The sequence below is a fragment of the Littorina saxatilis genome, linkage group LG7 (genome assembly GCF_037325665.1).
Source record: "Littorina saxatilis isolate snail1 linkage group LG7, US_GU_Lsax_2.0, whole genome shotgun sequence".
NCBI classification, from domain to species: Eukaryota; Metazoa; Mollusca; class Gastropoda; order Littorinimorpha; family Littorinidae; genus Littorina; species Littorina saxatilis.
Genome location: NC_090251.1, coordinates 33,122,497 through 33,150,023, shown reverse-complemented (window position 1 = coordinate 33,150,023; position 27,527 = coordinate 33,122,497). Strand labels below are relative to the sequence as shown.

General features: G+C 45.3%; 2 protein-coding genes and 1 non-coding gene across 3 annotated transcripts in view; 2 read left to right on the top strand and 1 right to left on the bottom strand.

Moving 5' to 3' along the window:
- LOC138971224 (nuclear pore membrane glycoprotein 210-like) overlaps positions 1-14,150 on the bottom strand; it is a 69,060-nt gene extending 54,910 nt beyond the window's left edge. Inside the window, exons 1-13 of the mRNA XM_070343906.1 lie at positions 13,957-14,150; positions 11,717-11,853; positions 11,288-11,419; positions 10,638-10,737; positions 9,053-9,203; positions 8,555-8,684; positions 8,038-8,166; positions 7,213-7,281; positions 6,858-6,964; positions 3,658-3,798; positions 2,438-2,578; positions 1,995-2,147; positions 1,379-1,484 (exon numbers count right to left, since the gene is read on the bottom strand). Of these exons, the coding sequence (XP_070200007.1) occupies positions 1,379-1,484; positions 1,995-2,147; positions 2,438-2,578; positions 3,658-3,798; positions 6,858-6,964; positions 7,213-7,281; positions 8,038-8,166; positions 8,555-8,684; positions 9,053-9,203; positions 10,638-10,737; positions 11,288-11,419; positions 11,717-11,853; positions 13,957-14,144 (1,684 nt within the window). The 5' untranslated portion in view covers positions 14,145-14,150. The remainder of the gene's footprint in view (positions 1-1,378; positions 1,485-1,994; positions 2,148-2,437; positions 2,579-3,657; positions 3,799-6,857; positions 6,965-7,212; positions 7,282-8,037; positions 8,167-8,554; positions 8,685-9,052; positions 9,204-10,637; positions 10,738-11,287; positions 11,420-11,716; positions 11,854-13,956) is intronic.
- Positions 14,151-14,387: 237 nt separating this feature from the next.
- The window catches only part of LOC138971220 (SCY1-like protein 2), a 39,104-nt gene continuing 25,964 nt past the window's right edge, over positions 14,388-27,527 (top strand). Inside the window, exons 1-7 of the mRNA XM_070343904.1 lie at positions 14,388-14,471; positions 16,130-16,821; positions 17,441-17,598; positions 18,017-18,158; positions 19,344-19,493; positions 19,842-20,057; positions 20,500-20,616. Of these exons, the coding sequence (XP_070200005.1) occupies positions 16,669-16,821; positions 17,441-17,598; positions 18,017-18,158; positions 19,344-19,493; positions 19,842-20,057; positions 20,500-20,616 (936 nt within the window). The 5' untranslated portion in view covers positions 14,388-14,471; positions 16,130-16,668. The remainder of the gene's footprint in view (positions 14,472-16,129; positions 16,822-17,440; positions 17,599-18,016; positions 18,159-19,343; positions 19,494-19,841; positions 20,058-20,499; positions 20,617-27,527) is intronic.
- Positions 22,846-22,964, top strand: LOC138972069 (5S ribosomal RNA). The gene has a single exon (XR_011457447.1). It is a non-coding gene; the product is annotated as a 5S ribosomal RNA (ribosomal RNA).

Here is a 27,527-nt window from a genome sequence, read left to right as displayed (position 1 = left end):
GTCCAGGCCAGCGGCCCGGGCCCCGGCCCCGCGAGAACACGGGGCCCGGGCCGCGGACTCGCCCAGGCCTATTGACCGGGCCTTGTCCAGGCTCGTGGTCCGGTCGGCGTCCCCGTGATTGGGAGAGGAACGGTCAACCGACATGACCAGGCCATCTAAGTCCGATATCACGCAAGGGGCTGCGAGTGACTGGACAGATGAAATCCCCAGGAAACCAGCGTCCCGTAAGACTTGACAGGCCGCAGAGAGAGCTGCGGAGGACGCTGCAGGTAGCTGGGAGGCAGTGGAGGGGAGCGCTGAGACCGCCTCCAAAGCCTCCGTGACTTGACCCCGCAGTTGGTCCGGACCTTGACCCTGAAGACCAGGGGGAGGGGGGTAGTCAGTCAAAACCGGACCACCCGCCTGCCCCCCGGAACCAACTAGTAGACCAGAGGGGGTCTCACTCCGTAAAGGCGGGTGAGAGAGGGAAGGTTGAACCTCGGAGCCCCCACTCAAAGGGGAAGGGGGCTCCGGGGTCGAGCGGCCAGAAATCGGCGCACTCAACAACCTTTGTTGGAGGAGATCCAACTTTCTTTGTTTGGAACGACGTTTACGCAGAGCGTTAGGAGTAGGGGACGGGCTGGGGGCCCAACGTCCCGTGCTATCCCGGCTCTGATCAGAACCAGACATAATTATAATGTGAATGAACTAGGAAAGAAGATAAAGCTAGCAAGCAGACGATAGCTGAATCAAAAATAGAAAAAAATTTTCACTTCCCTGAACAAGAAGACACCGGTCGCGTGTGAAGATCACAAGAAAACCAACGGTATTCACACCAGAAGCGTAGGGAAAAACACCGTGACACAGACACAAGGAGGCTTAATCTTCTTTATGTATTTTCTTCCAAGAAGAATAAGCCATAGAATCACTAACGAAAACACAACCGGTAGAGATCCAGGAAACTAGACCGTAAGCACTGCCGATGTGTACACGTCGGCGAAAAGAGGTGAAGTGATAAGTGGCGCGCCCGCGTTGCCTGTGCCGCATTCCAGCTGACAGCGCTTGGCGCCAAGCACTGCTGGCGCCACCTGCAAAGGGCGGTCACTCTGGGGTATAACTCTAGTTTCACTTTCGTTTTCTTTCGGTAGTTAAGGGGCTATATGCAAAATAACATTGTGCTTGGTAAATCTAAATTAATAGTTCAACAGATTCACATTCATGTCTCAAAGAACAAACATTCGCTTGATCTTTTTCGCTAGCTCAGACAGACACTACGGCCCTCCTGACACATGCTGCTGTCCGTCAAAGGATCTCCAAAGCGCAGAATTGTGGCCTGCTGACACACCAGACATTATCTAAAAATGTGATTATGTATACAATCCAAAACTGCATCCCCTACCTCCCACTTTGGCGGACACAATTAGCGGCACATCCAGAACACTTCCCACAGCAGCTTCCACTTTGGTGGGTGGGAAATTCATCCCTGAAGGGGGCAGCACATGCACCTGAAAATGTGAACCGTAAAAGTTTGAGTCAATGTCCAAAACATGCAAACAAGCTAAGGAGACAATCTAGCAAAGTCATCACTGTAAAAGCTAAGAAAACAAGCATACTTACAAACACACTAACTGTTCTATAAATTTGTGTGCACTGTGGGAAAAGTACAATCATGCTTGTATGCTCATACGTCAACCAATCGTGTAGACATACCAGTTTTCCGTGCAGCCACAATTGCTTTATGTTTCTTTGATTGCTTTTTTTGTTTTGTTTATGTTATTCATGAGTGTTGCAATTTGGTCTTGGAAAGTTTTCCGAACAAGAAAATAATGCTGTTTCACATTTAACAATACGATACTTTGTTGCACTCTTAAATTCAGACTTGTTCCCCATTAAGCCTGTAATTAAGAAGCTGTGGTGCATTCCTTTCCTTACTCGGACATACTAGAAAATCCAGAGAGCAGAGTAAACTGAAGCTACATCATCCAAACAGCATTTGAAAAGCAAAGCTTCAGTACATTGAGGCTGCCAGTGTGAGCGGCATTCTTGGCGTCGGAAGCAGTGACGTTGGTCTTTCCAGGCCCAGTAGTGCTGATCTGCCCTTGGAAGTTGACTGTCGCCGTGCTCACGCCAGACGATCCCCAGACGTACTCCCCACTGCCACCTTTAGCCTGTTGCAAACAAGAATAATAATATAATATTTTTAGAGCACATTTTTCCAGGGTAAATCCCTGCTCAAAGCGCTGTACAATCATTTTGGAAAAACACATACACAAAGGATAACCTTGTTTACAGTGATCTCATGCATAGAATACACAGTTAAATGTGTGATTATATTCCTTGTACTCTTGAAAAGTCTGGGTGAAAAGCTAACTACCTCTATCAAGCAATGAGAACTAAAACTAGCAGTAATAATTCTATCTTTTTTTTGTATCCCATAGGTTTACTCATTGTAAAATACCTTCGCAGTGAAGTTGTGCTGACACCTGGTGGCAGGGTCCCAGGGAAAGAGGACGTAACTGGGCTCCACGGTGATAGGGTCGTAAATCTCCACATCCTGGTTTCCTTTCACTTGAGGGCTGATCTCGTAGCGTGTACCGTCCTGCAGGGAAAACACCCATAAATATTGATCTGTTACAAGGTCTCCAGGGCTGAAGTGCACGAACCAATAGTGGGTGCCACCCAAACAGGAGAGAATAAACCACGGGGTCTGAATCGGTGTAATCACAACAAGTCTCAATTTCAACCAATCCAACACCGCGGCTGGTGCACGAACCAATAGTGGGCGCCACCCAAACAGGAGAGAATAAACCACGGGGTCTGAATCGGTGTAATCACAACAAGTCTCAATTTCAACCAATCCAACACCGCGGCTGGTTCCCACCAGGTTGGTAGCTTTCTCGTGCACACTGGCCCTGTATTCAAGTTAGTTTGTTACCACTGGCTGAAGACTCATTCTACCAACTAGTCATCAACCGTAACAATGCTGCATCCCAACCAGCCATGGTATACAACTGGGCAATATCCAGATTTAGCCCTATGTCAGCTTTGTCACACGGAATGAATCTCAACTTGTAACTCTTTTTTCAGCATGTGATGTCACTTCCATACCGCAATATCTGGAGTGTGTCTACAACTCAGGAAAACAAGCCCTTGGAGTCATACAGTCAAGCTGAACAGTGTCTCCATTGGCCAAAACATTAACAGAATTTTAAAAATATGAGAAATGTATTATTGATGTTTTACAATCTGAAAACCTCGATTATATCTAGGCCATTTGAATTGTATATTCCTTCGTTCTTATTTGGAACAATTACCAATTCCTGATTCCAACGTTTTATATCTTTGAGTTTCAAACTTCATTTGCCAAATGAATTGCATACCACATTTCACTAAGGAATATGAAACGATATAAATCAGTCAAGCAGCTTACAAATACTATTTTCAGTGATGCACAATCTTCAAAACTTGTTTACAGCAAAGTGTGTATGAGGATGAAAGTCACTTGTTCCTTTCAATGCTTGTTATTCTCTCAGGTGCCAGGAGATTGATTCCACATAACTCTCACTTACTCTATTACACATGTAGGCATTTTGAGCACTTACATCCCTTTGTTCATCAGATGTGTATGACAAGCCTCACTACACAACCAACATGTCTTTCAATGTAAGGGGTACTCACATCTCCGATGACAGCCACCAGTTCACCGTCAATGATAGTGTCCCCTCTCCTTAGTGCGCGCACTCGGTGGTACGTTCCGTTCTCACTGGAGAAGAGGAGTTCGAAGTAATCTAAGGGGAACGCAGCTCGCACTCGGACATTCTGCAAATGATGTCCATTTCCATCATGAATGTTATTCTCAAAACATATCTGACTCCCACCGCTCAAAGATTTACTAAAAGGTAAGGCTCAACATGTCTTTAAGCATTCAGCCAGGCACAAGCGTTATTACTTTAGTTAATAGCTTGGAATGTGCTTCAACATAACCACCTTCTACTTTTAGCAAAAAGCAGGAGCATAAAAAGCACCAACAACATGCACACAGGTTGATTTGTGATGAAAATTTTAAACAAGAAGGGCAAAGCCCATACGACTCACATGCTTTACACATTTTTCCTACCAAAATACATGTGACCTTGACCCAAGGTCAAGGTCATCCAAGGTCATGCAACACAAAGCTGTTAATTCAAGACATAGGAAGTACAATGGTGCTTATTGGCTCTTTCTACCATGAGATATGGTCACTTTTAGTGGTTCACTACCTTATTTTGGTCACATTTCATAAGGGTCAAAGTGACCTTGACCTTGATCATATGTGACCAAATGTGTCTCATGATGAAAGCATAACATGTGCCCCACATAATTTTTAAGTTTGAAACAGTTATCTTCCATAGTTCAGGGTCAAGGTCACTTCAAAATATGTATACAATCCAACTTTGAAGAGCTCCTGTGACCTTGACCTTGAAGCAAGGTAAACCAAACTGGTATCAAAAGATGGGGCTTACTTTGCCCTATATATCATATATAGGTGAGGTATTCAATCTCAAAAACTTCAGAGAAAATGGGAAAAATGTGAAAAATAGCTGGTTTTTAGGCAACATTTATGGCCCCTGCGACCTTGACCTTGAAGCAAGGTCAAGATGCTATGTATGTTTTTTGGGGCCTTGTCATCATACACCATCTTGCCAAATTTGGTACTGATAGACTGAATAGTGTCCAAGAAATATCCAACGTTAAAGTTTTCCGGACGGACGGACGGACGGACGTCCGGACGGACGGACGGACGGACGGACGGACGACTCGGGTGAGTACATAGACTCACTTTTGCTTCGCATGTGAGTCAAAAAATCTTTCCGCTAAAGGCACAGCTCGGCCAATCAGACTTTCATTCAGTCCCCAGCCAACCCTACCCTTCATCCACGCAATATCAATTATCATTCTAGCAGGCATTTTTCAACTGGCTACATGTATTTCCTAACCTATTTAACAGTAACATTGATTAACAAAGAGAGGTCTGCCAAACAGATGATATTCACCCAGTCAGAATGCATTAACAGTAACATTGATTCACAAAGAGAGGCCTGCCAAACAGATGATATTCACCCAGTCAGAATGCATTAACAGTAACATTGATTCACAAAGAGAGGCCTGCCAAACAGATGATATTCACCCAGTCAGAATGCATTAACAGTAACATTGATTCACAAAGAGAGGCCTGCCAAACAGATGATATTCACCCAGTCAGAATGCATTAACAGTAACATTGATTCACAAAGAGAGGCCTGCCAAACAGATGATATTCACCCAGTCAGAATGCATTAACAGTAACATTGATTCACAAAGAGAGGCCTGCCAAACAGATGATATTCACCCAGTCAGAATGCATTAACAGTAACATTGATTCACAAAGAGAGGCCTGCCAAACAGATGATATTCACCCAGTCAGAATGCATTAACAGTAACATTGATTCACAAAGAGAGGCCTGCCAAACAGATGATATTCACCCAGTCAGAATGCATTAACAGTAACATTGATTCACAAAGAGAGGCCTGCCAAACAGATGATATTCACCCAGTCAGAATGCATTAACAGTAACATTGATTCACAAAGAGAGGCCTGCCAAACAGATGATATTCACCCAGTCAGAATGCATTAACAGTAACATTGATTAACAAAGAGAGGTCTGCCAAACAGATGATATTCACCCAGTCAGAATGCATTAACAGTAACATTGATTCACAAAGAGAGGCCTGCCAAACAGATGATATTCACCCAGTCAGAATGCATTAACAGTAACATTGATTCACAAAGAGAGGCCTGCCAAACAGATGATATTCACCCAGTCAGAATGCATTAACAGTCAAACCCCACCCCACCCCACTCTAATGCCTTCCAAATCCACGAAAGAGAGCATCCCAAATTTAGAAATAAAATCTCAGTTCCAAATAGAACAAGAAATTCCTCCGAGGTAGAAAAAACACCCCCGTCCTTATCATTCTCACTGCCACCAACAAGGTTATTTCCCTTTGACCATTAATATGTCCCTCTATAAGTCCTTGTAGAATCTTAATCCACCAATAACTCCCTAACCGTGTGTTTGACTGGTCCCAATTTTTGAAAGGACCGTCTCAGGAATGTATAGAACCTGTTCACCAAGTTTGGTGACGATCGGTCCGTTCATTCTTGAGATCTATATGCGAACACAAACACACAAACAAACAAACACATCGACCGAATCCTATACACACCCCTATACCGGGGGTGTAATAAAATAATTAACAAATAAAGTGACCCTAATTTTGAAATAACAAAGCATATTTTCTTTAAAAGAAAACCATGAACATACAATGGCAAAGACAAGATAAATAAATAAAAGATGAACCCCTTAATTAAATATGTGTGAACTATGAAAGCAATATCAACGAAACATTGTTCAGGTAACTGCTAGACACAATCTTTTAAAAGGGTTGGTCTATCAAATAAATGCAAAAAATCAAAAATCAAAACTCATGTTTACTTGACAGAACAAAAAACAACAAAACACAAGAAATGGAACTGCATAAAAACAAACTCACTGCCTCACCCAGTAACAGCCATTGACTGTCAAAATTAATCAGAATTAAACAGACAAGTAGAGCAAGAGATCCATGCAACAATACATCTTTACTGTGTGTTCAAAGCATGAATTCTGATCATCAGGAGTCATCAACACAGCTTAGAAAATGAAGAAAATGTCATTTAAAAAAAAAGTAAAACATCACTCATTGTTTTCCACAGACATATTTTGTAAGTAACAAAAAAATAACAACCCACCCTGGCTGTCTCATTTTGCTCTTAAGGACACACTCTGAAATCATTATTAACCTAAAGGTAAACTTACATCAGATGCATGAATCTTATGACTATCAGTGTCATAAACCTCGATGTAGATGTCATACTCGCGACCAGTTTCCAGCACCCATTTCCTCGTTGGCAGAACCACAAAAGCTATGGAAGAAGAAAAAAAACAGTAAAATATTAGTTGATAATCTTAATCATGGAAGCCTTAAGCAAGATACTGCAAACACAGTATGCATGTACTAACATTGTATCTATGTTTGCACTTAATGCATTTGTATTCTCATATTCTTTTGAAAATTTGAGAAAAACACACAAAACATCCATAAGCTGAAGATTAACAAAAATCAAAGCATTAAACAATTGAACAAGCAATGAACTGGGGTTTTTTTACTCACCAAGAAATCCTGGGCTTACAACATGGATCACAGCAGACGGCTGCCTGAAGAACTCGGTCATAACTATGTCTTTCCATGGTAAAGGAAACAAATTTCTTGAGAAAACAAAAAATCATGGGCTTCAAAAGTTTCTAGGGTAACTTAAATGAAAGGAGTTAACCAGCGCTCAATCATATTCTGAGGTAAGCAGAGCAAGAGATCCATGCAACAATACATCTTTACTGTAACAAAGTGTTCAAAGGATGAATTCTTATCATCAGGAGTCCAGTTCTCAGACCTGGGAACCCCTGTTTTGCACTTCGAGTATTCTCAAACAAACTTGGTGTATTTTCAGAAAAATGTGCGTACTCCACACAGCGTTTGAACATCCATGATTAAAACATGCCTCATGCGCGTCCGTCACACCGTTGATTAAGTTTACCTATACATTTAAAACAAATGTTTTTTTCAATGTTTACTGACAAAAACTGTTATCATGTGACAAAATACTGGATCGGCTTCGGGATGGGCGTGTGAAGAAAAGTTGTCTAGGAATTTTTCTCGTCGTATTTTTTGTCCACTGACCGTACTGATCGTATTCTCGACAATCATGCGTACAAAATACGGTGAAATCGTATGGGTTCCCAGGTCTGAGTTCTACATTTCACTTTTTTTCATAATGAACATGCATGGTTTTTCGGGTCTGGACCAATCTATTTTCAATCAAAAGAAAAATGGTAAAATTCAGATACCATTCCTTCATTTCAGGAACTACTCTTTATATCATGACTACATGCAAGAGGAATAACCCTGGAATTATTTGTCAAGATTATTAAGAAAGGATACTTCTGTCCTTGAGAACAATTTCTGTTGACCCCATCTCCAAGGCCGTTGCCATGGAGGTCTGAGCATCCAAGATGCAAATGCCTGTGTTCTTCACATCCAGGTAATACTGTTGTGACGGCATGGGAATCACTGTGCAAACACATCATTAATGTTAGTAAGCATTTGAGGACAAGAAAACATGCCTTCATTATATTATAATACTGAAAACTATATGAAACTGATGCACAGTTCAACAATGGACTATTCAAATAGGGTGAACATTCTGCTACTGAACTAAACACACACACACACAGATACACCCACACACACCTTTCACATTTTGCTTGACTCTTGACCATATATAAAACGCAAAATGGACACAGATTCAACCAAATTCAGCAAAATATTTGTATCTCAGATTACACTTCCAAATGCTTGCTCACAAAACTCACAAACCTCATTTCATAAGAGATTACATGTATAATGTTTACTGACAAAACCCAACAAATAACCTCACGTCTAATTCACAGCAACTCACGTTTGAGTGAATTGTGTCGCAGTATTTCGACAATGTACTTGACACGTGCATGTTTCAACACGTAAGCATCGGGCGGGGACAGCATCAAGTTAGCGATGACGACGATGCGCACTTCTTCAGGTTTCACAGCCTGTTGTAAGTGAAAACACAGTAATGAGTACATGTACTCTAAACGCACAACAGGTTTTATGGAAAGAAACTATACAAGCTAACTAAAAAACAAGAGTTTCCTTTTTGAACCAGAAAACACGTGTGACAAGTGCATGCAGAATCAAATTTTACTTTCAAATACAGGGGATTTATATTTTCTTGACAAAATACTCTATCAATATATCAAAAACGTTTTTTAGAATGAGCAAGCAAACCTTGTGGTCTTAAAGTTAAGTAAAATACATACATGTACTTTCTTCAGTCCAAACAAGCTCATGTTGAAATAGTTCATGCAGACTGAGTCGACTACCACAAATTCATATTTGTATCTGCTTGCAGTACCACTACCTTATACACTGAATCTTTAAGCCTTGTGGAGATTTTGGCACTTCCAGTCCGGATGCCTTCCACCAGGATCGAGTCCCCTTGCAGACCACGTTCCTCCAGGGGGGCGATGTGTGATGGAGTGGTGTAGTGAGATTCGGCGAAACGCTTGATCCTGCACAAGAACAATTGATATTAGAGTCTGTAATCAGTTCTCAATGAACGAGGGTTTTTGTTAATACACCACTTCAGACGTATCATGGCTAGGTACTCTCCCTTTCAGTCTAACAGACTCTTCCTTCAGTCTACTTATGAACAAAGAAAGTCAGTCACTAGATACTCGGTGACCTTCACCAGGTGAAATTTGTTTGTGCAATTTGCTCTTGTTGCAAGATATCTGAACCGAAGAGACAAAGAAAAAAAAAAAAGAAGGGCAAAGCCCATACGACTCACATGCTTGACCTTGACCTTTACATGACCTTGACCTTCAGGGTCAAGGTCAAATAACTAAACCTAGCAATGACATCATACACTAAGAACTGCTTTACACATTTTTCCTACCAAAATACATGTGACCTTGACCCAAGGTCAAGGTCATCCAAGGTCATGCAACACAAAGCTGTTAATTCAAGACATAGGAAGTACAATGGTGCTTATTGGCTCTTTCTACCATGAGATATGGTCACTTTTAGTGGTTCACTACCTTATTTTGGTCACATTTCATAAGGGTCAAAGTGACCTTGACCTTGATCATATGTGACCAAATGTGTCTCATGATGAAAGCATAACATGTGCCCCACATAATTTTTAAGTTTGAAACAGTTATCTTCCATAGTTCAGGGTCAAGGTCACTTCAAAATATGTATACAATCCAACTTTGAAGAGCTCCTGTGACCTTGACCTTGAAGCAAGGTAAACCAAACTGGTATCAAAAGATGGGGCTTACTTTGCCCTATATATCATATATAGGTGAGGTATTCAATCTCAAAAACTTCAGAGAAAATGGGAAAAATGTGAAAAATAGCTGTTTTTTAGACAACATTTATGGCCCCTGCGACCTTGACCTTGAAGCAAGGTCAAGATGCTATGTATGTTTTTTGGGGCCTTGTCATCATACACCATCTTGCCAAATTTGGTACTGATAGACTGAATAGTGTCCAAGAAATATCCAACGTTAAAGTTTTCCGGACGGACGGACGACTCGGGTGAGTACATAGACTCACTTTTGCTTCGCATGTGAGTCAAAAATCTTGAGCTATTTAGCTAAATTCTACAAGCCCACACATCTATCTGCCTATTCTAACAGTGACTCTATATTTTTATTTGTCTTTTGATGTATCAACACAACATACTCAGGGTTGTTGGTGAGATTCATTTCTTTGGAAAATTGCCCAAATGGTCATGAAGGTTTTGGCCATTTTTGGAAGTTTAAAGCATTCTTCAGCATTGCTTTTCCACCCACCTGGTTTGGCACATTTGCCAAAATAATCATAATGGCAAAATGTTTTACGGTTATTTTCCGCCAGTAGACGCCCCCCAAAATCCCTGCATACCTGCTGCTCTCTGTACAATCTAGTAAAACTCTGAATGAACTATGGGACCAAGTTACCTGAGTATATTGTGAGCGTCCACAGACTCTCCATTGGTTGCGCTGTCAGAAATCAGGTTCCACTCAAAAGGCAGACCCTCCAAACTAGAGAAGATGTTACCTGCAACACGTAACAGAAGCATGCGGTAGCTATGTAACAGTGTCTCACGCTTTCCTTCCTTACTCTTACTAACACAAGCTTAAACATATCATATCTGATGACCAGTGATCTGGATCCAGCAACGGCCAAGTTGTTCATGTTATTGTCTTGGGTTGTGCTGTTAGAAGCTGGTCCTGCGACATTGGTTACTCTGGACCTTATGAAAACAGGTATTTTTTGTCTAGTACAATCATCTGGCCCTCACAGAAACTGCCCACTTTATTTCGTTAACTAGTCAAACCGAGAGTAAAACAGAAATGTGCATTCCAGTTCTCCGGAAAAAACTGGTCAAACAAAATATCAACCTGTATGTATGACCAGTTGCCAATTTAATTTCTCGTATTGTGAGAACTTTTTCAGTAAAATACCGGAAATTTCCAGTTAGTGCAACCCCTGTGCAGATAAGTCTTCTTGATCAGTCAGTTATTGACACTTTCAGTTTCACCCCACCTTTGTTTAAAAATCAAACTAACCAAATTCATTTTCTTCTACCAATATCATTCCAGCTTACCTTCGCTGTCAAATCCCCGAGCAATCAGTTCTTCTGGTGAGTCCTCCAGGTAAAGCAGCCGTGTTGTGGTCTCAATCTCAAGGAGAACAATCTCACTCACAATCACATTGGTCCGCAAAATCTCTTTTGTCACTGAAGCACAGAAAGGCAAAATATTATCTGCAAAGCCAAAGTACAATCTGTATTTAGCTACGAATTCTGTAAAACTAAAAGTAAATTTTACCATCCTCCGCACAGAAGTGGACACATTTCAGTATCCAAATCCAAATAGTCTTGAGCAATGGTAACTCTAAAACTTCTGGATGATCGTAAAGTGCAACAATTAACACGAAAATCGACAGTCTATAGATAAATGTAGATCCAATCTCACAAACTGCATGAAACAGGTGAATATTCTAACTTTCATCACATGCAGTGATGATATTGCACCTTTGTTCTCTGCTAGAATGACAGTGGTCATCTGATGTGGCGTTTTCGAGATGGCTGAAACCCTGGCCTTGGGGGCACATTCTCCGTCTGTCGAGTTGATCAGATACACCTGGGCTACCTCTGGTCTGGTAGAGCGCCTGTTGGCAAAAAGCACATACATCCAATTCAAGAATCAAATAAGGATCTTCATGTTACCGGCCCCCGTAGTGCAGTGGTTAGCGCATCGGGCTGCGAACCGGGAGGTCGTGGGTTCGAATCCCATCAGTCATGCATGTGGGTTTTTCGGGCTACGGTTGGCTCCTACCCAGAGTGGAAGTGCTTTGGTTCCTATGGGAAGGCTGGGATCACACAGCCGAGTGTCATTCACTTAACGAATGCGACTTTGAGGGTGCTCAGGTTCTGTTCTTCTTGTCGTTCGCCTAGGTTACTTTTTAGGTTCTGTTTACCTGACCAACACCGCAGGTGCGGCAGTTCTCGGGCCTGGTTGACGCCAGGATATATTATGACAGTAAGCGTAGAGTGCTGCCCTGTCACGTAGTCTCAAACCAAATTGGAAATCCATAGCATCATCATAATAATCATCCTCATCTCATTAAATGAATCATCCAAAATTATAAATTGTCCTTGCTCTTGTAGCCCTTCATGCTCGGAGCTCTCATGGCGACCCTGGTCTCATTGTTCCTGTTCCATCTTCCCCTAAATAGTACTTCCTCAACGTATGACGTTCTGAGGGGTCGACGGAGGGACATAGTGGCGGTCTGCTCTCTGGAGGGGACGCTCACTCAGTCTGGCTCCGCGACTTAGCAGTCAATGTCATTAGTAGGGGGCATAGTAGGTAGTGGGCTGCGTCCGTTGGCTCGGGACAGACTCACTACTGAACACCGTCGAAGTGACTCAGCAGAAGTGCAGTGTCATCTTCAGAGGGTAGCCTACCGCAGCGACCAGACATCCCTCCCTGGAGCGTATACATGTATACAACAAGTCTGGCAGCAGACCAAAATTCAGATGGGGATGGAGCAGTGAGTGCAGGGACGGGGTGGTTTGAGAGCACACCGGTGTAACGACATTTTTACTCCACGAAAATTTTACATTTCGTACGAAATTCTTACTCCGAGTACACCTTTCGTACGAGAAAAGAACTCCCCAATGTACGAAAAACGTACTCCCTCCACGACATTTTGACTCCCCAATTTCTTACTTTCTCACGCGAAAATGGGATGCGTGCGAAGGAATATGTGATCTCGCGCTAACAAATGTCGCGCTACCCTCCCTCCACCCCTTCCACCACCAAGACTAACAGGGGACAGGGGAGTAAAACTTGTGTACACCTGGCGTGGGCAGTAAATTGCTCCTGTTAGGGTGGACTAATTTATTCGTTATTTATTCGTTAGGTGAGTAACATTTTCGACCGAAATTTTTACTCGGAACACACCTGTCGTTGGAAGTTATTTTCTCGTGTTATGGGGAAGTAGCTTTTTTGTAAAGGGAGTAAAATTTTCGTACGAAATTTTTACTCCGGAGTAAAAATCTCGTGGGAGTAATTTTCTCGTATTACACCAGGACAAGGAACAGGTGTAAGGACAGAACAAAAAAGAGACAATGACAAAAGGTGACGTTTTCATGTCAGTATGTCCCAAATGACATCACCAGTACATTTTTCATTCTATCTAATCTGTTTTCGTTCTATTTTTTCTAATAACATGCGTTAACAATTGATTGCCAACTGGAATGGAAGAGCACAAAAAGTGTAACTTGATATGTAGTTTCTCTAGAGGGAAAAACATCTTCCACTTTCATGTCAGTGTGTCCCATGCAACATACATTTGCCAAACAGCTATGTGTAAGTAGATTATTTGTTAGTGGTATAGAAAATATTGATCAACAATTAAAGTCAGTTTTCACATTCATTTTCTACCTATTTCTTATTTGTTTATTCTGTTGGCAATGGTGAAATGTCAGCAATCGTGTGTCATTCGGGACAGTAGACATGACACCTGACCTTTTGTCACTGTCTCAAAAGAGAAAAAAAGAAAAAGATCTTCATGTCTGCATCAGTGATTGCATGTGGTGCACATGACACTGACCAAAGTGAATGGAAAATACGCGCACATGCATTGTGAACAGGCGCAGACTGCAAGTGAAACAATAATCTTGTTTAAAGATGGAGCTCTGTAACTAGATTTCAACATAAACTTAGATCACCAGCCACAATAGAACAGCCGAAGAAAGCCGGTGCTTACCAACGATAGCAGTTGGTGATCTGGGATTCCTCGGGCGAGTACTCGACCTCAAGGGTAAAATTCGCGATGACCGAGCTGTAATACGGTAGAAGCACTTTGGGAGCATTTAGTTTAGCCCCCCGTGTGGAAGTAACCAGTGTCACAAGCACTGCAACTTGCAGCAGCATCTTGCCAAAGCTTCCCGCCATGTTTGACAAGGGCGCAGCCATTGCTATTTGTAATCTCTACTACAAAACTTATCATTTCAATAAAAGCATGCATATCGGTTTATCTTGTATTAAGAATGCTCAATTTTACAAAAGAACATAAATTGTTTTAAAACATAGCATAAATATAACATAAAATAGTTGTTAAGCTCAGTATTCAATTAATTTGTTTCAAAATTGCAAAATGTATTTTACTTGAGAGTATGTAGCAGAATTGCATTTCCGGTAGTGGAAGAGTTACAAGCCCTGTGCCACATCCAAACGTCGAATTTTGGGACATTTGTCCTTGTTTCGCGTGAATTCATAGTGGTAGGTATTCGGAGACGTGCTGTTGACGTTACAAATGAAATGATGTTCAGACTTGTGATACAGGAAAGGTGTGTAGCGGTTCTTTTACCTCACAGCAGACGTTGCAGGTAGTGTAGTGTCATTTGTCACATCATGAAGTCATCATGAGTAACTGAAGTGCAAACGTATGAAATTGAAAGTATGATAGACTGCAGGGGGGAATGTAGATAACTGTGATGTTATCTGAAAACTCGCATTGCAAGAATGGGTTTTCTTTGTTGACTGTTTCAGCAAAAGTCAACAAATGTCTGCTGTCAGTGTCAACAGTCAACCTCTGGTGCCAACCTTGTGAAATTGTGACGATACATAGTATTAATTTGTACGTAGTGGCTACACTTACGCCGCCCGTAACTTTTCCCTTCTTTGCTTTGATTACGCCACAAAGCATTTCCCCGCCAGGGCCGCGCTCTACTTCCGGTTTGATCCGTTTTGGGCAGCCATTTTAAAGCGTGGGTCGAGTGAGGACAGACGTGTTCAACAGTTCATTAGTAGTGGTTGTGCGTTTATACCCGTATGCAGGCTGGTTTACTTTAGTCATGGATAGCGGACTTCACAGCGAAGCAGTTTTGACAGTAGGAAGTACGTTCAAGTCCTTCGACAGGTTGCAAAAAGTTATCTCGGACTTTGAAACAAACGCTTTCGTCCAGCTGTACGTTCGGTCGTCGCGAACCCTGCAGGTGCAGCGCAAACGATCCCCCAGAAAGACTTTCAACGAAGCATTGGAGTTAGGCCTAACGCTTAACCTAAGACACAAGGACTACCAAACACAAAATGAAACGTCTTCGCAAAAAAACAAGCTAGTTATCAGCATGAAACAAAAAGTGGTCCATATTAGGAGCCCTTCCCCTATACCCCCACCCCCATGCACCAATTTTGCCCAAAAGTTAGGGGTGGACGTTTACTAGGTACTATACCCTTTGCAGGAGCAGTTTCTTTGCTAGAATACAGATATTTTTATCACTTGGCATCGAAGTGTTCAAAGGATGCATTATTGCACAAATCGTTATACAAATGATAACGTGCAGGTGAGTGGCCTACCCTTCAAAATGGTCACGGGTTACAGTAGGCTACGACAGTAAAATGGCGTCATGCCGTAACTGCCGCATGTCCCTGTAGTGATATGTGGTATCATGCCGCGCCGTAATCAAAGTGTGGCCGACTGACTCTACGACGTGGAAAAGGTGTAACCGAAGCCTCTAGTGAGCGTGTTACGACAGTAAAATGGCGTCATGTCGTAACTAGAGAATGTCCGGGTAGGATCACGCCGTGCCGTAATCAAAGTCTGGCCGAGTGACTCTACGACTCATGGAAAATGGGTAACCGAAGCCTGCAGTGAGCTATAGAATTTCTGAGTCGAATTACGACTTGAAAAAGGCGTAACAGTAGCCCCTACCTAATTGTAAATGCGTGCACATATCGAGGAACACTGTTGAAAAGAAAAGGAAGGGGATGTGTGAAAGAACAGTTCATAAAAATTCAGAATTTAAATACTGGGTGATTATGTAGGTACTTGGATCTGTCTTGTTTTCTTTTCTTTCCTTTAGTTTGATTGTTTGTTTCCATGTAATGGTTTACTTATAATATATATATTTAATTTTTCCCTTTCTTTTTTCCCTAAGTCAGAAGTCGTAGCGTCATTGCGTGAACACCTTGTGGCTCGTTTGTGAACTACAACAACAGTTTGCAGTGACGTTAATGTAACAAATGGACAAGTAACTAGCAGTTGTGGGCCTTGGACTCGAGATGATCACTCTCTACTGACACATGCTGACATACACAGCTGGCACACTTATTTATTCAGTGATGATGCATCAGATACAACCATAAGCATGAAATGGAGGGATTGGTTAAAGTGTTAATGTATGCATGTACACATTAAATCTTTTCGGTACAGTTTTAAATTTAATGCACAGTTATCCATCATACATAAAACAGTGCATAAGAGTTGAAAAATCAGAATGAAAAAAGCTCAAAGAAGTCTGTGTATGAAAAGACAGCCCTAATGTTGTGTGCTAACTGCATCTAAGACATGAGCATAGCAAACGCTTGCTGATTTCTTTTCACAAAAAAAGAAGCAGAACAAAATAACCCATCAAAACAAAAAGTCTTTAATTGAAATTAAAAGTGAAGTAAGCAAAGGACTGCACTGCTGTTCACGATGGATATGTTCAACAAGTTGAAGAGTGCTGTGTCCAACGTGTTACCCGGCAACCCCCTGTCCAGAGACTTTGACATCTTCCACCAGGTGGCCAGTGCTGGACCGGGGCTACTTTGGAAAGTCTTTTCCGCCACAAAAAAATCAACCAAGGAGGTGAGCAGATTTTGTTAATGGTATCTGTTTCTGCGCCAGTGTATGCTACAGTTTCTCGACAGATCAGCAGTGCAACTGTAGCAGTAGTGGTAGGGTCAGGTTGTACTTGTACTTTGTAAGTCCGGTTAGCCTTAGACTTAGAGCTTATTGTTTTTCCTTTGTTTTTTTATCTCTGTGAATTGTGTGGTCATTGGCTTATTGCACAATCAAAATCATTACTCCTTGTATGGCCATAAAAGAAAAAAAAGTTTGTTTCCGATGAAAAAACCACCAAAATTAGGGTCGGTAGGTCTGTTACTTTTTTTTGGATTGAAGTTTGTTCCTTATTTATACATGCGCAGGTGGCTTTTTATTGGCTGAAAATTGTGCAAACTGTGTCTGTTGTGTTCTTGTCAAGTCTGCAAAACTGAGTTTTGTCATTTTTTATTATTCAATTTTTTTGTTTGGGTCAAAGAAAGTTTTAGGGTCGGGAGATCAAAAATAGGGTTGGTCGGGAAATCGGAAACATTAATTTTGTTCTTTGCCTAATCTGTGCAGTCATAGTCCAAATGTGTTGGTGTTACAAAATCCATGTCTCAGAAACAAAAGGATGATGTTCTGCTTGATTCCTCGTCTGCAGGAAGCGTCAGTCTACCTGTTTGAGAAGAAGTCCATTGAACGGTATTCACGCCAGGATCGAGATGCCATTGTGGAAATGTTGCGGGTGGGGGTGCAGCAGCTGACAAAACTGCGACACCCCAAGATCCTGGCTGTCATTCAGCCTCTGGAGGAGTCACGGTAAGAGGGTGCACACTACAGTACATGGAAGCCCCCCTTTTACGACCTCAACAAATCTACGAAAATCAGGTCTTACAAAGGAGGGAGTCTTAAAATGGGGGTACATTTACAGAGGTTATGAACAGACAATATGAAAAAGCAAGGTCTTAAAATGGGGGAAGTCGTACCTTGCTACAAAATGAGTGTTTGCCAGCATTTTGCGTGGTGTATGATATTGTGAAGAAATGTCATGTTTTGTGTTATGATGGGGGCCCACGACAAAATTCTTCATTGTAAGGATTTTGTATTCAAGTAAAAAAAAAAGAGAAAAAAAAGATGAAAAATGTTTGCATCAAATTAACCAATTTAGCACAAATGATGCAGACTTCCTTTTTTAACCTGAGAATTACTTAATCAATTCTGCTTTTTCTCCATACAGAGAGGCATTGGCGTTTGCCACAGAACCTGTGTTTGCCAGTCTTTCCAATGTGCTGGGAGACCTTAAGTCCATCACGTCTGTACCAAAAGAACTACAGGACTACCAGCTCTACGATGTGGAGATCAAGCATGGACTTCTGCAGGTGATACAATACAGTAGAACCTGTTTTTAACGACCTTTCAAAGGGCCAACCAAAAGAGGTCCTTACAGACAGGTGGTCGTTATGGAAAGGTGAATGATATAGGAAAGAACTGACTGTTTGATTGTATAACCACAGGAGCTTGAGCGAGGAGTAGGGTACTTCTTTTTTCATTCATGGGCTCAAACTCCCACAGTTTTTACGTGTATGACTGTTTTCTTCTTCTTCTTCTTCTCGTTGGCTCCTTATGACTCTTTTTACTCCGCCGTTTAGGCAGCCATACACCGCTTGGGTAGGGTAAAAAAAACTTAAGAATTATGACTGTAGGGCCTAGGGTACGAAAATGGTTGAGAGTTTTGAAATGGATCTTTGGATTAATCCGGCAGCGTAGTTTTGCATTAAATCTGCACAATGCTTGTAATAGTGGAAGTCCACAGAGCTACACTGCTCAGCGTCAGTGGCACCAGATATATAGTGCAGACACGACCGAACAGCTGTAAATCTGGGAAGCTTGTATACCAGCAGACATTGGTCTTTAACAATGTATGGATCTAACTTATCTGTCACCGTAAAGTAATCACTTTTTTCCTCAAGCATTGTAGGTTTTGTGTTCCATTGATCCAAGAAAGGACTGTATAATGCATTTGTGAAGTTAGCTGTTTTGTCACAAAGTGGCCAGATTCGAGACGAACGCCATGTCAGTCAGAGGTATTCTCTTTGATTATGTTATTTACAGTTTTGCTTAGGCCAACAACAAAAAATTGTCTGTTTCTGGTAACATGGCTAAAAAAAATAGGGTAGGTAGGTAGGGATTTTTTTTTTTTTTTTTTTTTTTTTTTTCCCCCCAAATGTAGACCAATAAAACTAACTTTAAAAATCGCGCAAAGAGACTGTATTCACTATACATAGAGACAAGACACTCAAAACATTTACAAATCTGTGACAAAGACTGAAAGAGTATAACATGTTTTTCTTTGTTTACCTGGTCTGATATTTCCATGATGAAACAGAAAAGAAGACTTGAGACATCTTACATCTTGAGCTTGGACAAATGGGAAAATTTTTTGAGTTCGGAAAAAAAAAGTTTAGGGTCGGCGCCGAAATTTAGGGTCGGTCGGGTGACCAGAAACAGACAATTTTTTTTTGTTGGCCTTATCTTTATGACGACTTATTCTTTGCTTTATCTAGCTGACTGAAGGGCTGGGCTTTCTGCACAATGATGCAAAGATCATGCATCGCAACATTTGTCCTGAGGCCATCGTTCTAACCAAACTTGGATGCTGGAAACTCTCTGGCTTTGAATTCTGTGTGCGCAGTTCAGACCCACAGTCCTCAGAGGTGAGTTTTCTCAGGAGTAGGTGCTTTAAGGGTTTGATGTTCAAAATAACATGGTTATTTCCAACTTGGTTAGAATGCTGTAAAGTTATCAGTTTTAGTCCTTAGTTGAGCATACTGCACACATGAAAACTACGGTAGGACAATTCCGGAAAAGGATGCGCAAACATTTGTTGCAAAGACGTACATTTATAGAATACGCCAGTCACTCTGCTAACAGCAGTTGACTGTGTACTGGATTTTCATCAGCTTGTATAACATGGATTCAGTAAATATTTTGAAGGAGAGTTTAGTTTTTTATGCATCAAGTATTCCAGTTAACAATGTATCTGGGTCTGTTTGTTTTCACAGCCGTCTTACCCATTCCAAGAGTGGCGCACAAATAGGGCACCAGTGACCCAACCCAACCTAGATTTCATGGCACCAGAGTATGTGCTGACCATGATGAGTAGCCCTGCCAGCGACATGTTCTCCCTGGGGATTCTCATCTACACCGTTTTTGCCAAGGGCAAGCCACTCTTTCAATGCCGTGGAGAGCTGTCAGCGTTCAGACAAAATGCAGAAGAGGTAAGGCCTGTAAATGAAAGGGTTTCTTGAGAATACCTCCGGAAAATCATGTCTCTTACCTGACGACTTTGCGCGAGACATGATATGATTGTACCTTCTTGTATTGCGCCTTATGACTGTGGCAGATTGGTATAAGCAGGGGTTTATTCATTGATTGGAATTTACAATGTCGTGAAATCATGAATGCAAGCAAGGAGCATAACAAATTAGCTTACCACATGAACACTTACAGTCACAGTATTGAAAGAAAGGACAGTATTCCTCATGATGTTCAAGCCAGTTCTGTTTTAGCGATTTGCAATGCTTTGATTCATTTCAAAATTGATCAGAAACTGTGACAATTTTCTTCATGAGGTTCAAGCCAGGTCTGTTTTAGCGATTTGCATTTCTTTGATTCATTTCAAAATTGATCAGAAGCTATAGCAAACTTTTTTTCTCCCAGTTGCGTCAGCTTCGAGTCAGTCTGCTAGGAGCAGTGCCTGAGGAGCTGAGGGAAAACGTCAAACTAATGCTGAACACCGAGCCCACAGTCAGACCGGATGCCCCCCAACTCTCAAAGGTACTGACGTACTTCTCCCTTCATCATTTTGCGTTGAAGTAGAGTTGAATCCTGATAACACTAACACAAGTTTTCTGGAACTTAACTCTTCATGTCCTGAACACATTTCCCTATTGTTAAGCCTCAGTCCCGTAAGGATTTGATGAGAAGGACCAGAAACTGGGTATCTGTGTGTTTTAACCTCTCCTGAACTGTTTTATGAATAGATTGCATGTAAATTTCACAGTTTGATTGGGAAAAGCTTACTCTATGTGCCTGTACCAGTTTATTCCGTTTTTGTTGTTAATTATGCTGCATAATTTTGAATCTCGTCCGTGTCACTTGACAAAAATGACACCGGCCAAAAAATTGCCAGTATTATTCCCAAAAAAACACTCAAAGCTTACATTTCAATGTCACGTGATTGTCTGCTATAAGTCCCAGCACTTGTTCTGCTACTAATTCGTCGATAATATCCCGAAATTGGTCTTTACTGACTGTATCGGCATCACTAAAGATGGTCTCAAAATCTCCGTGAAAAAAACCTCGATAAAAATCCGTTGCAAACCACCAAAACGTTCACCAAACGAACAAACCGCGGAGCAGCCATGTGCTTGTTTACAAAGGAAGTGACCTGAATGTGATTTTCAAGCACAGAAGAGCGCTTCCGTCCTGTGAGGTCATTCCTAAGTATAGTAACAAAGTCTTGCGGTACAGGACTACGGCGGACGTGCGGAATCGTGCGGTACAGGACATGAAGAGTTAATAACGAAAATGGTCTTATCCCGTGATTTAATACCACCAACTAAGATGCAGAGGATGAAAGGTAATGCTGGTACAGTTGAACCTGCGTTAGCGACCACCTCTCAATAATGACCGCCTGCCCAGAACAACCAGCCCAAAGAATGCTGGAAAAACTTTTTTCCTGTATAATTCACCTTTTCATAGCAACCACCTGTCTGTAACAACCACTTTTAGCCTGTCCCTTGGGGGGTCGTTATAAACAGGTTTGACTGTGGTAGGTTTTGGGGAAGGTGCACCACTTACATACAAGAACCAAAGCCATGTGATAGTTTTTGTGCATAAAATAAAAGGCATTCCATCAGTAAAAGCTGTGAATGATTTTTTCTTCATATTTATCCAATTATAGAACCATACATTTTCACGTTATTTTATGAGACAGGATATGCTGTTTAATTGTTGTGTATTGGTCGTCAGAGGGTTAATAAAAGTTGATTGGACGATATATAGACCAAGCATGTCAATATAACACTTACCTCGACAGTACTATTCTTGCACATTATCTATTATAGGCCGAAAAAATTGGACAAAACGCTGAGTGGGTACAATTATCTCCCATAACCATGCGCCACCGTGGATCCCAAGCACTGTCCGAGTGCTTCCCCCTTACAGGATGTAGGTGGCGCGTCCTCTTTCTTTTTTCGCGCGTGTCAGACCGGCTGTGTTTCTGCTACGCTCCCGGATTATTTTGGACTAAGAGGCTTCTTTTCTGTGTGGACTATCACCTGTTGGATTATTGTGTGTTATTCCACTTCTGGCTTGAGGCTACGTTGTGTTTCCTTCAACTTGTGCCTCCGTTTTTGTGTGGCGGACTCGGCGTGCCTCCCGTCCTACTTCGTGGTGACCGGTCGTCTGCTTCTCGTTTCGCCGCATTCACTTGAGTATTGACCTAAATTTTCTTTGAATTTTGTTAATTCTCGGTCTTTAAGGGTACGTACAGGGCGAGGTAGGATGTCTCGTCCTGTTTTGGGCTCTGGTTCTACGGAACCAGAGTCTGCCGGGGGCAACCCTTCTCCGGGCGCCCAGCGTCATGTTTTACGCACGGAGAAGGGGATCTTTCGGCGCTCCGACTCTCCCTCCCCAAACGCTTTGCGTTTGCGGCGAGGGAGGGCGGAGAAAGCCTGTTTGAGCAAGCTCAATGCGAGCTTGCTCAAACAGGCTGGGCTTGAGCCTGGGACTTCGGGCGGGGCTGCGCCGTCGAAGGTTCGGGGAAGGTCGAGGGGAAAGAAAAAGCTTCTTTCTCCTTCTCCTTCAGTGGAACAAGCTTCCCCCCCTTCGACGCCGTTGTCCGGCCCTCAGTCTCAGGCTTCAGCTCCTCCCGGTTTCAAGCCTGGGGGGAAGGTTTCCTTCTCCTCCCTGGCTCGAATCCGGGGGCAGGTCGATTCCCAACTCTCTTTGGGGGTTGGTGAATCCGATCTAGGGGCTACTGGAGAGACTCAGGTTTTGACAGCCAACGGCCATACCACGTTGTAAACACCGGTTCTCGTCCGACCACCGAAGTTAAGCAACGTCGGGCCCGGTTAGTACTTGGATGGGTGACCGCCTGGGAACACCGGGTGCAGTTGGCATTAAAATCTTCCTTTTCCGGTGCCTCTCCTGTGCCCTCCTCGGTTTCCACCGCTGTGGAAGCCAGGAGGGACACGGGTCCTCCTCTGAACTCCCTCGCTGGGTCGTCTGCTGCTGTTTCGACAGTAGTTTCGGCCTTCTGGGGGGGGAGATCGGAGGAGATGACGGGGTCTCTGAATTCCCTCCCCGCTGGGGTTGGGATGCGAATTGACCCCGTTCAGGGCGGTCCTGTGGGGGCAGGGGTTTCAGGCTTCGTGCCTACGACCACTGCTACTACGGTTCCCTCTGACGTCCGTGTGACTGGTGGCTGTCCCTCTTGATAAGACGCTCCGGCCGACTAGTTACTGGACGTGGAGGTGTTCGACAGAACGTGGTACTTCTGTCGAATGGTCAGGGCGACGGGAACATTGTTTCTGTTGCTCAGACCGACACCTCCGACCGGACCGTCTTGACCCCACGCCATTCCTTAGCGTCTGGTGTTCGGGTGACGGATGGTCCGGACCAAGGGTCCGGAACGTTCCAGGCTTACGGGTCGGGATCGAACCGGACCCACGGGTCCCGACTGGACTTGACCTCCGGGTTTGGTCCGGACGGGACCCATGGTACGGGACCGTACCGGACCTTAGGGTCCGGTGCGGGACAGTACCTCTGGCCCTTGCCGGACCCCCGGACCTACGGGTCCGGATGGTACGGTACGGGACCAGTGGTTCGGTCGGGACCGGACCACCCGACCACCTCTGTTGGTCTGGGTGGTCTGGCACCGAACCGGAACACACCGGACCACCGGACCTACGGGTCCGGATGGTACGGTACCGGACCAGTGGTCCGGTCGGGGCCGGACCACTCGACCACCTCTGTTGGTCCGGGTGGTCTGGCACCGAACCGGACCATGCCGGACCTACGGGTCCGGATGGTACGGTATGTCCACGTCCGACCGAGCCACCCGAACACTTTTGTGGGTACGGATGGTTCGGTACCGAACGGGACCTCCGGATGCTACGGGACCGGACCGAACCTACGGGTTCGGATGGTCCGGTACCGGACCAGTGGTCCGGTCCGAACCGGACCACCCGACCACCTCTGTTGGTCCGGATGGTCTGTCACCGAACCGGACCATACCGGACCACCGGACCTACGGGTCCGGATGGTACGGTAGGTCCACGTCCGGACCGAACCACCCGAACACTTCTGTGGGTACGGATGGTTCGGTGCCGTACGGGACCTCCGGATGGTACGGGACCGGACCACAGGACCGGAACACCGGACCACCCTATCGGATCGGTCCGTACCACCCGACCACCTCTGTTGGTCCGGATGGTCTGGCACCGAACCGGACCTACGGGTCCGGATGGTACGGTATGTCCACGTCCGGACCGAGCCACCCGAACACTTCTGTGGGTACGGGTGGTTCGGTGCCGAACGGGACCTCCGGATGGTACGGGACCGGACCGGACCTACGGGTCCGGATGGTCCGGTACTGGACCGGTGGTCCGGTCCGGACCGGACCACCCGACCAACTCTGTTGGTCCGGATGGTCTGGCACCGGACCATACCGGACCACCGGACTTACGGGTCCGGATGGTACGGTGTGTCCACGTCCGGACCGAACCACCCGAACACTTCTGTGGGTACGGATGGTTCGGTGCCGAACGGGACCTCCGGATGGTACGGGACCGGACCGGAACACCGGACCGGAACACCGGACCACCCTACCGGACCGGTCCGGACCACCCGACCACCTCTGTTGGTCCGGATGGTCTGGCACCGAACCAGACCTACGGGTCCGGATGGTACGGTACGTCCACGCCCGGACCGAGCCACCCGAACACTTCTGTGCGTACGGATGGTTCGGTGCCGAACAGGACCTCCGGATGGTACCGGACCTACGGGTCCGGACCTACGGGTCCGGACCTACGGGTCCGGATGGCCCGGTGCCGGACCACCCGACCACTTCTGTTGGTCTGGATGGTCTGGCACCGAACCGGACCATACCGGACCACGGGTCCGGATGGTACGGTATGTCCACGTCCGGACCTAACCACCCGAACACTTCTGTGGGTACGATGGTTCGGTGCCGAACGGGACCTCCGGATGGTCCGGCACCGGACCGGAACACCGGACCACCCTACCGGACCGGATCGGCACCCCCGACCGGACCGGACCGGACCATTTCTTTTCTGATCAGACCCGATGGGTTCCTGTTCAGTCTATAAATGGCGGGGGTTCGTTGGCTGGGCTGACCCAACAGTCGCAGGGTTGTTGTTTTTCTCCCCCTTCGGCTGCTGGAGACGTTTCGTTTTTGGGGCAGGGGTCTTCGCGGCCTCTTGCTTCTGTGGGCGTTTCTTCACAGCCTGCTTCATCGCTTTCGGCTCTTCCCCCTCAAGCTCCCTACACTCCTGCTTTTGAGGAGTTGTCGGGAAGTGAAGAGGAGAGTGAGTCGGAGGACGATAGGGAGGAGGATCAGGGTCGCCCTGAGGTTAACACTGATCCTCTACCCTTGCCGGTTTCTGATGGAACTTCCGAAGCTATGCTTCGTACTTTCCAACAGTACATGACAGACATCACGCGGCGTCTTGACGTCACGGATGCCTCTCTTAAGCGTCTGTCGTCTAGTGTTGACACACAGGACCTGGACCCGGGGTCTGAGGACGAGAGGCAGGAGGCTCGTCCTCGCACAGCTAGAAGGACGTTTGAACAGTTTCAGGACGTCCTTCCCTGAGACGCCCTCTCGTCCTTTGAGTCCGCTTCGGCCCGGGCGCGGGAGGCTCACGCCGCGTCTGCCGGCGGCTCGTTTTATGAACGATCCGTCCGCCGGCAATTCACGTTCCACCCTAGTCTTAGTGCCACGGTGGAAGCGGCAGCACATCGCCTGAGGAGTACAGATTCACGTGCAAACGCGACCTATGTTCCTCCGGAGGACTCGGGTTCAGTGCCATGCTTTCCTTCGGGAGGCGCTCCTCCACTGTTTCCTCGTGTCCAATCTGTTTCGTCCCTCCCTTTTCCCTTTGACTCTCGAACTCTCCCTTTCCAGACTTCGAGTGTTTAGGGTGGGGCTGACGGTGATGTGTTCGTTGGGGAGGTGCCTTCGGTCAAGAAGGTGGAACTGAGCTCTGCTTCGTTCCACAATCTTGAGGCCACCGTTTCTTCCACAGTCGAGGCCCAATCACAGGCCTTGACATGGATGAGCACGCTGTCCACACTGTTGGACCCTCCCGATCGGGCAGAGTCCGATTCCACTCGGGTCCTTGACACGGTTCGAGTGGATCGGGCTTTGCATGCCGTGCGATCGTGCGTGTCGTCTGCGGCAGAATTGGCCATTGGAACACGGGTCCACTTTATTGGCCCTGTTCCGTGATCATTTTCTGCCTACTTCTATAGTGCCTCCGGATATGAGGAAGAGTCTGAGGAACACGTTTTCTCAGCCTTCTTCCCTCTTTCATCCGGACACTGTTCGTTCTGTGGTGGAGTCCACACGCCAGAGGAACACTGATTCTCTGATGGTTGGCCTCGCTGCTTCGGCGACGGCGGCGGGGAGTAAGAGAAGTGCTACAGTCACCTCCAGCTCCCAGCCTCAGAAGAAGAAGAAGCCAGTTTCACTGCCTCCTTCTTCCTCCTCTTAGGCGCCTGTTGCGTTCCCAAGCAAGACGAAGGGTGCTCAGACAGGTAAGGGGAAGCAGCACCACCAGGGGGGGTGGTCGCAAGCCTGCGCCTGCCCGCCAGCAGAATTTTCAGTGAGTCCCGGCCCTACGTTGACGCCCCCTCAAGTTGCCCCTCTTTCGTCCGTCGGTTCCCTTTTTCGGGCCCGCGGCATGTGGGGCAGACTGGTCTGCAACCAGTTTTTCTTGAGGGTGGTGTGGTCGGGGTTTTCTCTACCGCTGTCGTCACAACCTCCATTGTCCGCTCTACCCTGGACGTTCCCCCCTCCTCGAGACCCTGCCAGATGGCAGGCTCTTCAGGACGAGGTGAACTCGTTGGTCGAGAAGAAGGCGGTCTACCCCCTTTCTCAGCCTTCTCCGGGGTTCTGCTCCCGCCTGTTCACCGTCCCCAAAAAGGACGGCCGGTTCAGGCCGGTGTTGGACCTCTCCACCTTGAACTTGTACCTTCACAGGTGCAAGTTCAAGATGGAAACCCCTTCGTCGGTCCGATTGGCCATCCGGCCAAACGATTGGGCCATGTCTGGGACCTCCAGGATGCTTACTTCCACATCCTGGTGGCCCCGGGGTACCGACATCTGCTCCGGTTCGTTTGGGAGGGCACAGTGTTCGAGTTTCGGGCCCTCCCATTCGGCCTGTCCTTGGCCCCTCTGATTTTCAACGGGGACAACAACACCACATGCTTAGCTTACCTTCGCCACCAGGGGGGCACCAATTCTCGGTCCCTCTACCTGTTGGCGGAGGAGATTCTGCTCTGGTGCCAGACCAATCAGGTCCGGATGTCAGTCCAGTTCGTTCCGGGGAAACTGAACGCCCTGGTCGACATTCTCAGTCGGGGCGATCAGGTTCTCTCCACAGAATGGACCATCGCCCACAACGTTCTACAGCGTCTGTGGGCAAGGTGGGACCGTC